Genomic DNA, 12,028 nt, shown 5'->3' on the forward strand with positions numbered 1-12,028 from the left:
AAATACCCCTAGATATCGACTAAAAACCCCTAAATCTTTTATTGTACGCTCGGAATGAGAGGTAGTTTTAAATAAAATAGCGGTTGTAGTGATGCATTTTACACATTTACATACATAATATTATATTATATGTATTACTTAATGGCCTAATTATATGCACCTACTTTCATATCTTGCAGGAATAAACTCCCAAGTTAGCATCACTGTAGGTAGTACAGACCACAAGGTTGTAGGTATTCAAAAATGAAATAGTAATGCCAACTCCTACAGAATGTTCCCCATAGGAGCCACGCTTGGAGTGGCTATAATTGGTTTAGCTTGTTGGTTGGATTCGAGGCTTAATATAAATTGCAAAAAATCTGATATAAAGTGCCCTCTAAAAATCTTCCTAAATAAATGTACCTCTTAAACCATCAGGACATCTTGATTTCCCCTAAATTTGGGGGGAAAACCCCCAAGTTGGCATCACTGCCGATACGGGTAAAATCCTGGCGATCGGAATTCGGAACGGCGCGGTGGCATAAATTTTATAATCATCGAATTGCGATTTGCATTTCGAACGTTGAGGCTTGGGGCCTTGATGCCTTAATAGTAGGGTATGTAGAAAGTCGAAAACTAAGTTTGCTGTTTGAATGAAAATGAAAATAAGCGACGCCATGACAGTGCTACGAAAAGACGTACACATTATCGCTCATGTTTTTCGGTAGTCAACGGCCAATTAAGAATGTTAATAGGTAATAGGTATGCCAAATCGGTTGAAAGTTTGTTACAGTAAAGCTTGTATGTATACAAATTCACTAGTTTTTGGAATGGAAACTCCAAAGACGACTCCGTGCTGAGAGCGCGAGCGGACTGAGCAGTCTGCTGAGTAGTGAGTGCTGTCTGCAGTGAGCGAGCGAGTTCAGTCAGTGTTGTGCGATGACGTCACACCGTTACACGCAACGAGGACAAGCGCATCGCATGCGTATATTAAATATTTAAAAAATTTGGAATGGAATCAATGCGAGGATAACTTAATAGACGCAGATAAATATGAAAATATCAGCAAACTGATATAAAAATAATAATTGATATAAGTATTAACTTAAAATCAGTATGAAACAGGATTTGTATCAAATTGGGCTTATTATTTAATGTTAAATGTAGTGTTTTTTTAATATTTCCAACAAGTTGTATACCTACTTAAATTTATTTTATTAACAGTTCCAATCCGGATAAGTGCTATATTGAGAAGTCCATTATTCGATGATTGAGCATGTTTTAAATTGGTGATATTTTTAAAGGAGGAAAGGAGTTTAGAGTTATTAATAGATTTATCTTAAAGAGTCCTATCCTATGTATATATTTTTAATTGACAGTGCAAAAGATCCGATATCTTGTATACGTGATTTTCAATACAAATGAGTATTTTTTTTAGGTTTTCTTGCATATTATTTCTGCGTCTAATGCAACGCAGTACTCCAGCCACCCAGGGTTTTAGTTCGTCTTTTTTAAGGGACACGTATAGATTGCGTATGGTGTTTAAATACACGTGAAATAGTACCAATAAGTCTTCAGTTAATTAATTTGGATCTTATTTCTGCCATTGTAACGATACCTACCGCCAGTTCTGGCCGGTAGTTAGAATTTGTGTAAACAAAATAGAAGAGAAAATAAAATTTAATATACTTAATTGTTGACGTTTATATATAATTAATTATTTAGTTTCTTCGCATTTCAAATGCAATGAAAATTGACATGACAACTGCTGGCTGAGTGGCTTGAGCGTGAGATCGTAAGTTCAAACCCCGGATTAATGGACTTTTCTGTCGATGTGCGGGTGTAACATTCGCTCGTACAGTCGACGGTCGGTCGAAAAAGTCGACGGCGTGTGTTAGGCACAGAAGGCTGATCATCAACTTGTCTATTTGAAAAAACAAATGACCACGAAACAGATACTTACAGAAATCTGAGGCCAAGACCAAGGGCCACTGGTGTCTTTTGGAAAAGGTAGATAGGACATTCCTTATAGTATTTTTTATAAAGGCTCACGTTAAATGAAACGGAAGATTTACCTTAAGGCCGATTTACATTATCTTAGTGTTTAGGAGAGTGCTTTAGGATAGTACTTTAGTTGAAACATGTAAACGCTACTTGCTTTAGTAAACGTTACGCTAAAGAACTTGCCTTTCAAGTTGTACTAAAGCACTCTCCTAAACACTAAGATAATGTAAATCGGCCTTTACTGTATTAATTTCCGAAGACAGCACTTGTACCTAAATTTGGTATCAGGAAATTGCATACAGTTGAATACCAGTGCTATTAATGAGGTCTCCTTGATTATTATGATCAGTGAGCAAGCTAGTTGTGCGTTCTATGAATCGTAATGATCCAACCTGTACCGCTAAGCAAATTTAAATTCTTTACATCGTCCAGTCAGTGAAAATGTGGGAGTTCCTGAGGTCGGTTCGCAAATCACGTTTACCTCCAAAATGATCAGTTTTAGAGTAAATTTGTGCCAAATTAGTGTTATTATTTATTATATTTAGTTATGTTATTGAAACAACATCAGAATGTTTTTACTTTTGTGTTTTATTTGTACAGGTTTGTTTAAATTTGATATATTAATATTAATTATACTAATGAAGCATATTTATACTAAACTAGGCATAATTCTCATTTACTTCGGATTCAATTTCTTATTATTTACATATACAGTAAAACAGAACGCAATTTTAGCGGTGTAATTACCTACAAATAATATTATTGCGTAAAACCTTTTAAAAGTTTGATTTCTTGTTCATATTTATATTAAAGTCTATTTTATATTTATAATGCATGCTGTGTTAGTTTTTAAGATGTACCGTATAACTTTTACGTTTTTGTAAGCAAGATTTTTAGTTATGTTATTGGTAACTTCTATCATATCTGAACAATAAATATTTTAATAATATCGTAATATAAATGTCGTTACATATGTTAAATGTGCGGTTTTGAGTTGTTTTAGTATTTTTGATCAAATCTCTTCGAAATATTATCGTTAAGTTTTTTTAAATATTTGCTTCTACTATTTTAATATAATAAAACAATTAGTATTACTTCAGTACTCCAATCCTGTTAACTTTACATCAATTTTGTGTTCCACGTTGCCAAAATTAAGCTTTATTAAGTGCCCGATGTTATGAAATTGCATGAAATATGAAAATGCAATTCATTCTCAATACATGCAATATATTTTATGTTGAGTTTCATATACCGATTAGGTTTTCTAAACAGTAAAGGGGACAACCAGAGATGGCGCTTTAAGCCAACCTGATCTAACTAGATCAACTGATTAACCTTTTGTGACACATGCCGTCGATTTTTTTATTTTAGACGTGCTGGTTGCAAAAATGTTTCACAACAAGCAAGTATTGTTAGCGGATATAGATAGTAGAATCCATTGGACTGTAACACACGATGCTCAGTCGCGTGCCTAGCAACTAAGCCTTAACAGTTTTAACCATATTTCGACTTACGTTTTCTAGTGAAAGCAATAGAATGGGAAGCACCGACACCATATGACCCGGTCTGGTTTGCAAGTCTACAAACCCACGCGTCTGTTCCTTCCCTGAATGAAACCCGGTTTTGGTGGGGTTGGGTGAACGATCAAGACGTCAAGTTCAGATTATTTACGAGGTAATCCTTTTAAAAAAAAATACATATTTAAAATGGCGAATTTGCTGTTCTAATGTGGCGGTGAGAAAGGAACGCCACATGTGCCGTGTGCGCTCTTGTTCCTTAGTGTCCTCTACTTAACAGCGATAGGTAGATAGATAGATACTAAAGGCCGATTTACATTATCTTAGTGTTTAGGAGAGTGCTTTAGGATAGTACTTTAGTTGAAACATGTAAACGCTACTTGCTTTAGTAAACGCTACGCTAAAGAACTTGCCTTTCAAGTTGTACTAAAGTACTCTCCTAAACACTAAGATAATGTAAATCGGCCTTTAGCGATTAAAAAGAGTGGCAGAGAGTTTCTTGCCAGTTCTTCTTGCCCGCTCTCCGCCCTTGACTTGCGAACTGGTAGTATATTTAGAATTAATTTATAATCTTTTCTGTTGACGTTCATAAGTGTACTTGTTTACCTATACGAATAAAGTTATTTTGAGTTTGAATAAATTAACCATGAAAATTTAAAAATTCATTTCAAAGCTACAAATCCTAGCTATAGCTATTTATATTAATGGGAGGAAATGCTCACCGGATATTGATATCTCAGGCTCGAAACATTTCGTTTGCAGGCGAAATCCTTTTGAATACCAAATGCTGAAAGTAAATGATTCATCGTCATTACGCAACTCGAATTTTAATTTCAACAATAAGGTGAAAGTTTTGACCCATGGTTGGTTGAATCATGGCGATAGTCCTATGCCCGAGTCTATTAAAGAAGGTAACAATTGAAATTGTATTAAAAAAATAATTCTTAAGTGTTCTGTTGAGTAAATAATATACAGTTTATAGATATTTGTTTACAAATCTAACATATTTTACGAAAAGGAAAGTGTTACAATAGTAGAATCCAGTCCATTAAAATCATACAAATAATGTTTTTCAAAATATAATCCGCAAAAGTCTAGTCTAGTCTATTACTAGTCAGATACGACACTTCAGAAACAAAAATACATAGATTTACTTTCTTTCGTTGACCTTCAGGTTATGATAATTGTCTCTTTGTTTAAGCCTATCTAAACGTAAGTGATATAAACATAATAGTTGTTGATTGGGGAAACGCAGCGAATGTAAATTATATCCTGGCTAGTTACAATGTCGCCATGGTTGGGCGAGTACTAACACAGTTCCTGAATTTTCTAATCACCGAGGGTGTTTCCATGGATAATGTGCATCTAATAGGCCATAGTTTAGGTGCACACGTTGTTGGTATAGCTGGAGCTTACGTGAATCAAGGGCCCATAGACACAATTACAGGTAATGATCCACATACATTTTATATTGGGCCAATGTAGAAATGAGCGAGAATATTATAAAATAACTAGCTGATCCGGCAAACGTCGTTTTGCCATGTTTATCATTTATAATAATAAATAGGGGTTGATCGTAGAGGGGTGAAAGTAAGGGGTTGTATGTATTTTTGTATGTTGTATCATAAAAAATAGAAATTAAAAATTTTGTCTAAAAAATAAAAAATAAAATTTAGGGGTGGACAACCCCTAACATTTAGGGGGATGAAAAATAGATGTTGGCCGATTTTCATAGATACCGGATAAGCACAAAAAATTTCATCAAAATCGGTCGAGCCGTTTCGGAGGAGTATGGCAACGAAAACTGTGACACGAAAATTTTATATATTAGATTTATTCAATTTCGACTTTAGATTATCAATATCAAATTGCGTATATGCAAAATAATGCTCGTTTTGCTGAGAAATGTATCACAAGCTATGATTACTATTGTGTTACTTGCTTGTGATGAAAATATTAAAATTGTATTTATTTAAAAATACTGAAATCTTCTTCGTATTTCAGGTTTGGATCCAGCATTACCACTTTTTACGGTTGGGAATAAAGATGCTCGGTTAGACAAGCATGACGCGAGACATGTGGAGGTAATACACACCTGCGGAGGATATTTGGGATTCGCGTCACCTCTTGGCCACATAGACTTCTACCCGAATGCTGGCACTCGACAGCCCGGCTGTGGAATTGACTATCGAGGTGAGAGTTATACTAATAGCTCTCAAGAGTGCTTTAAGTTGTCTCTTAGCTATTAAAATGATTTGTTAATTAATAGCTTCTACTGCCATGTTAGATAGTTAGTTAGTTCTTAGGATCCTTCAAAATTAAAGCGTATTAAGTCTTAAAAGCCTTCTGGCAATGAGGGTGTCTATGGGCGGCGGTATCACTCAACATCAGGAGAGCCTCCTGCCCGTTTGCCTACAATTACATAAAAAAAAGTTACGATGAAACCAAAATACGCAGAACGAAAAAGCTTTAAAAATAGAAAGAAAGAAAAAAACGGAATTTATTATACACAATAACAGCATATTTAGGTAAAATAAAGTGCACTAGCCTTACACTAGGATACCTACCCTGTGTTGTGGGCAGCCAGTCTCTGCCTTTTGACCTGTTAACTGTACTTTACTTTATCATTTCTACATAACACAAATTTATAATTAAACTATTTTTGAACTTTGGAAGGAAAACTACTTTAATTCATTACATTTCTCATTCAAGTTTCAGAAAACAAAATCAACTATAATATGATAATAATATGGTTTTTCTTATTTAAGTAACGTAAATCATACTTTTCTTACTATATTCATAACATGTAATCTCTTTATCGAACATAAGTCACAATCTTAAGTTATTGCTACTAAACATGTACCCGAGATATTTCGTTTACTTTAGTTTTTGTATTAGATATACAAGTCTATTTTCCTTGTCTAATTCATATTTATTATTCGAAGTTCAAAAGATAAGCAAGTATGTACCTTGAAGTTTAAATTACCTTTACGGTAATTAAAAAAAGATATTACATATTTTAGACGCGCAAAACTCGACACAAAAGTCAAGAACTCTTTACCAGTTGAATAACGCTAATTATGTAAAGGAATAAACATATTTTATCTAATGACGTAATTCCAATGTATGTAAACCAAATAGCATATTACCTTAAACGAGAGAACCCTGCTTGAAATTTTTACGCTCCACTACCACATCGGTTTTAGTTGTTAACGAGTTCTCAGCGAAATAATATATTTTTCAGCTGTAAGGCAAAGGTTCATCGACCTTTGAAGATAAGAATAATGAAACAGGAGACATATATGTACTCCCAAGCGAAATTAGAGAATTATCACTAAATAAATTCAAAGCCCTCGTTAAACGAAAATTAATCAGCAAAGATTTTTATAAATTTGAGGACTACTTAAATTATCCTAATCCTTGGGATTGATTTGCTCCAGTTCAAACAATTTGTATGACGATACTTGGCGATTAAAAGAGAGCGGAAAGTTTCTTGCCAGTTCTTCTTACCCGCTCTACGCCCTTGACTTGCGAACTGGTAGTAAATGTAAATTTACGATTAATTTAACTTGACGATTCAAAAGTGTACTTGGTTACCCACTTGAATAAAGATATTTTGAGTTTGAGTTTGAGTATGCTACTTGCATCACAGTGGCTTACTTTTACTGTACCAATAATATTCCTCATATTATTGGTACATTAAAAGTTTTAGACCAGCTTATATATTTTTAGGTTTATGTGCACACAATCGAGCCCATATGTTTTTCGCGGAATCCATAATATCAAATGTAGCTTTCGTTGGAGTTCGATGTAAGGACTATGATGAATTGTATTACTCGGGCTCATGCAAAGGCACTGGGGAGACGTTGATCATGGGCGGATTCGACATTCATTACGGGTAAGTAAAATTAATTAATTAACGTGACATGCATATTTGAGGTCGACGACCTCGTCTGAATTCAAATGAAAAACAGTGACGTTACAGTTTCCAAAGATATTCCTGTAAAATTATAGATTTTTTTATCTGGCAATAAACGCCGTATTTATTCAATCATGATAGCATTTTTTTTAGTTAGTTACGATTTCTATGATATGATAAAAGCTATATACATGTATACATGTATATAGCATATATGTTATTTATGTATGTATATATGTATATGTATTAATTTACTATCAATTTATTTTCCCTCAAATTCAACCGAAGCTTTGACATTCAAACTGAGAATAAATGTACATTGTATTTATTTGTTTATAAAAAACATTCCTGTCCTAACAGGTGACCCCAAGCGTGCACAATAATAAGAAATTAATTCGGAAAAACAAAATTACATAATAAAAATACAAAAACTAATTACTATAGGCACTAACAAGAATAGAACTTTTGTTAGTTTTCTGAACGGTCAATGAAAAGGTCCGTTAACGTATGTTATTCGTTAACTGAATTTATATACCAAATCATATGTGCCCTTTTCAGAAGGTTTCTCTTGAAGTAACGGCGGAGGATGTCGCCTTCTGACATACATTGTAGTACTGCCGAATTACTGTCCTTGCCATGTCACAATTTTATGAAGTTTTTATGTTTGATGTAACTCCTCCGAAACGCCTCGACCGAATTTTAAGATTCTTTAAAAATATATAAATATTTGGTTTAAAAGGCTACGTGGCGTATATCATTATTATTTCCGTGCTAGCTGAAAACTCAAGTATCTCATTCTTTAAATATGAATTTCAATCACAAATTTCGATGAAATCAGTCGACGTTGAAAATACAAAACAGCACTCTATAGAACAAGCTACTGTGTGTATCCATTACACTTGCAAAGTGATTTTAACTACTCATAAATATTTGCTTTCTCTACCGAGCTGTGTTTAGGGAACGGTTCGAGTAAATCAATATACACATGAAGTTTGGGTTAAGACCTCCAAGGTTGTTGCAATAAAGCTTCTTCAAAGCTTTGTTGATTAACTGCTTTCTAGATGCCATGTACCGGATTTAATTGCTTCGAGTTTGTAGCGTTTACGCATCTCGACTCACAACATGGAAGTCGTGGCATTGAATCCCTGCTGTCTACCAATAGTCCAGTCAGTCAAGACAATTAATTCATTATAATTCCAAAAGTTTTCAAATTTTGATGTAAGGTCGGGAGTGGTATTAAAACAAACTATAAAATTTTGCAACCTGCTCTGCGGTCCGGAACATTGTTAAAAATGCAATAAATGATAATTTGCTCATTTCTTGAGACCAAAATTCCAAAAGTTCTGCAAAGTTGGAGTGGTGTTAAATATATTATTTTACATCACGTGTCAAATTTGCAACCAATTTAAGTGTACGGAACATTTTTTGTTATTAAAAATTAATGTTTTTCTTTATTAAACTGAAGGAAAACGTTCCAAAAGTTCTGCAAATTTGACAGATATATCGAAAATAAAATAAATAACAAAAAATGTTCCGTACACTTAGGTTGGTTGCAAATTTTATACGTGATATGAAATATTATATCGAAAACTTCCCCAAGTTTGCAGAACTTTTGGAATTTTTTTCACGACCATACAGCAAAAATTAATTTAATTGCAATTTTAACAATGTTCCGGACTGCGGACAAGGTTGCAAAATGAGATTTATTGTCGTCCCAATGTACCATTCACTTGACCGAAGTTTGAAAACTTTTGGAATTATTATCAAATTTTCGATTTTGAATGTCTATAATGACTGGTGTACAATGAATTTTTCATTTTAATCTTGCTAGTACGGCAAAGAAATTACATAATGACATATCTTAAAAAATGAACGATGTGTCAGGTACAGAAGGCCGATCAACTACTTTTTAAGCCCGTGCAATAAATAATTTTTAAAGGTCCTGGTTTTTTATGTATATTAAACGGCTGTTAAATGAGATTATGGTTACACGCCACAAGTAAAGGTTCCGGGGCAAGCAATAGTTCAAAAAATCTAATCACCTAGTACCTATATAGGTAAAAAAATCAAAATTGTTTATCCTATAGTATTTATCTAAAGTACATTATTTCATATAACGGTATATATGGTTTCTATTAGCAGTATTCAGTGTACTATACAATAAAAACATATTAAAAGCCTGTGTCAAATGCATTGTTTATCTACGAGGATTATACATTTCATGACGTTCGAACTTAAACGGAATTGTAAAACGAAATTGAATTGAATTTGAACTTATATAATAATAATAAAACACATATTCTAATTTTGGGAATTTTAAAGACTACCGCGACAACTACACAAGAATATTTATATTTTTTATTTTCTACTATGAGTGTGACACTGTAAAAATTAAATGGACTATGATGATGAATACTGCCAAGTATAATAATTAAACAAGAGTTTCTTTTCAGGAAAGACGGAATCTACTATCTAAAAACGAATGCCGAACCTCCCTACGCTATAGTGGACCCCACCTGATTCATACAATATTAATATCACCCTCAAACTCTGTAAATAAAAATTTCATCTACAAATATATCGATGCAAAAATGTATCTAACCAATATCTGTTCATCTAAGTACTCATTCTCTTTGTCACATGGTATTTGAGTTGTGATGAAAAGAGATCTGTGCTTTAAACACGGTATATTTCCTTAAATAAAATATGGCAATTATTGATGATTAATATGTACAATATTATTAATTTAATTATCATTAATGACATCAAAACGCGGCTTGATCCTTTGGCGTTGCGTAGAGATGTGGGGTCACTCTGCATCTTCTACCGCATTTAACACGGAGAGTGTACAGTTATTCGGATTAATCAGCTGAGATTCATCATCGGACGTCGAGGCAAAATACGAAATTCCACCCGTATCACCTCGACGTCCGCCGTTCCACAACTGAGCGTGTTCCAAAGCAGTTTAGGCAGTGCACCACCACTATGTGGAACCAGCTGCCCACTGAAGTATTTCCGAACCAATTCGTCCTTCAAGAAAAGAGCGTACCAATTCTTAAAAGGCTGGCAACACAGTCGCGCGCTATCATTTAACATCGGGTAAGCCTACTGCCCGTTTGCCCCCTGTTTTTTAAAAAAAAACTCACAATTGGTTTACGAGTAGCCAATGTCAGGGCAGGCTGTAGTCCAAGGTTAAAAATTTATTTTGTTGCGACAGCAAATGGGTCGCGGCTCGACTTAATAATTTACGTGGCCTGCTTTCATTTAGATGATTAAACCTTCATCAGCTCTTAAATTATACTAAAAAATCCACTTCAGTTATGTTCGTAATGTTTTACGTTTCATAATAATTCATGACGTTGTATATTTAATCAGCTTTTTGGACTGTCTTATTTTATATCTTATAAAGGGAGATTATTTATTTTTGCTTTGTTTTAATTTTAACTATTTCAATTAGGTTATCTTCCCTTCTGTTTGAATTTTTTTATTTTATGTTGCCGGCTTTTCAAGAATTGGTACGCTCTTTTCTTGAAGGACCCTAAGTTCCTATGTTGTTGACGATATTTTGGAAATAAATGTTTAAATACCTTGGCGTTCTACCATCGCGTAAATTTCTGTATTTTCTACACTAATATTATAAAGAATACATTTTTATTTTGTAACAATTAAATTAAAAAACGACTGAAGCGATTTTACAAATATTGTAAAAATTTACAACCGTTCAACGTCAGTAAAGAAATAGATAGATAGATTACAATACGCCTACCAAAATATAATTACTACTTATGGCATACTTAAGGTAGGCAATAATCTCTAACTTGATTCTGTAAGATAATACGGCGATATAAGCGTTTGAAAAACACGTGGACAAATAAATAATCACGTACAAACTATAAAGAAACTCGAGCAAGCTGCCAAATGCTGGATGTATACGATTTGTATTCCCCGTGAGCTTGTTCGAGAGCTTCCTCTAATATCAACGTAAGAAGTAATGTGGAATAAACTGCCGCAGTGGGACGTGCTGAATGCATGCTTCCGATGCACTTTGAGGTTTCTTGTTTTCTCTTTCTTCGAAGAGTGTGTTTATAATATGAATTAAAGTTTTTTCCCCATTCCTTATTATATATTGCCTTACATTATACATCTTATTATTTATGAGTAATCTAATATTATTATTTATAAGTAAAGCATAAGGTGTTGTGCGGTCGGAAGCGGAAGATCTTTAAGAGTATCTGCATTGCTGTTTTCATAATAATTATTATTACTAGGCTTGATATTTTGATTGCATACGTAAAAACAAATACTGTATACCTAGTCTTACAGATGTTCTACTTACAATTGGTTCTAAAGTCGTAATTGGTAACGAGTTGTAGGTCAGAAAAAGTACAGCTTAAAAACAACGACTATTCGCAGCGTCGTTTTCTGGGCTTAGAATCATTCGGTTAAAGTACCTAATGTACAAGACTTTGTTTATAGACGTTCATGGATAAATAAACAAGGCTCAATTTAAAATTATTCGTTAATTTTATTTCCCATTTTAATATAGAAATATCTGAAATGCATTCAAGTACTAACGATGGAATGTAACTGATTCACTAAGTTCTGCCCA

The 12,028-nt window shown here is 33.6% G+C and overlaps 1 protein-coding gene across 1 annotated transcript; it reads left to right on the top strand.

The window, feature by feature from the left end:
- The first annotated feature begins 2,308 nt into the window (after window positions 1-2,308).
- LOC125055063 (pancreatic triacylglycerol lipase-like) lies at window positions 2,309-10,842 on the top strand. The gene is made up of 7 exons (XM_047657279.1): window positions 2,309-2,583; window positions 3,507-3,657; window positions 4,263-4,411; window positions 4,702-4,947; window positions 5,505-5,693; window positions 7,233-7,398; window positions 9,873-10,842. The coding sequence occupies exons 1-7, from the start codon at window positions 2,553-2,555 to the stop codon at window positions 9,937-9,939; spliced, it is 999 nt and encodes a 332-aa protein (XP_047513235.1). The 5' UTR covers window positions 2,309-2,552; the 3' UTR covers window positions 9,940-10,842.
- Window positions 10,843-12,028: the final 1,186 nt, after the last annotated feature.

The sequence above is a fragment of the Pieris napi genome, chromosome 1, assembly GCF_905475465.1.
Source record: "Pieris napi chromosome 1, ilPieNapi1.2, whole genome shotgun sequence".
NCBI lineage: Eukaryota > Metazoa > Arthropoda > Insecta > Lepidoptera > Pieridae > Pieris > Pieris napi.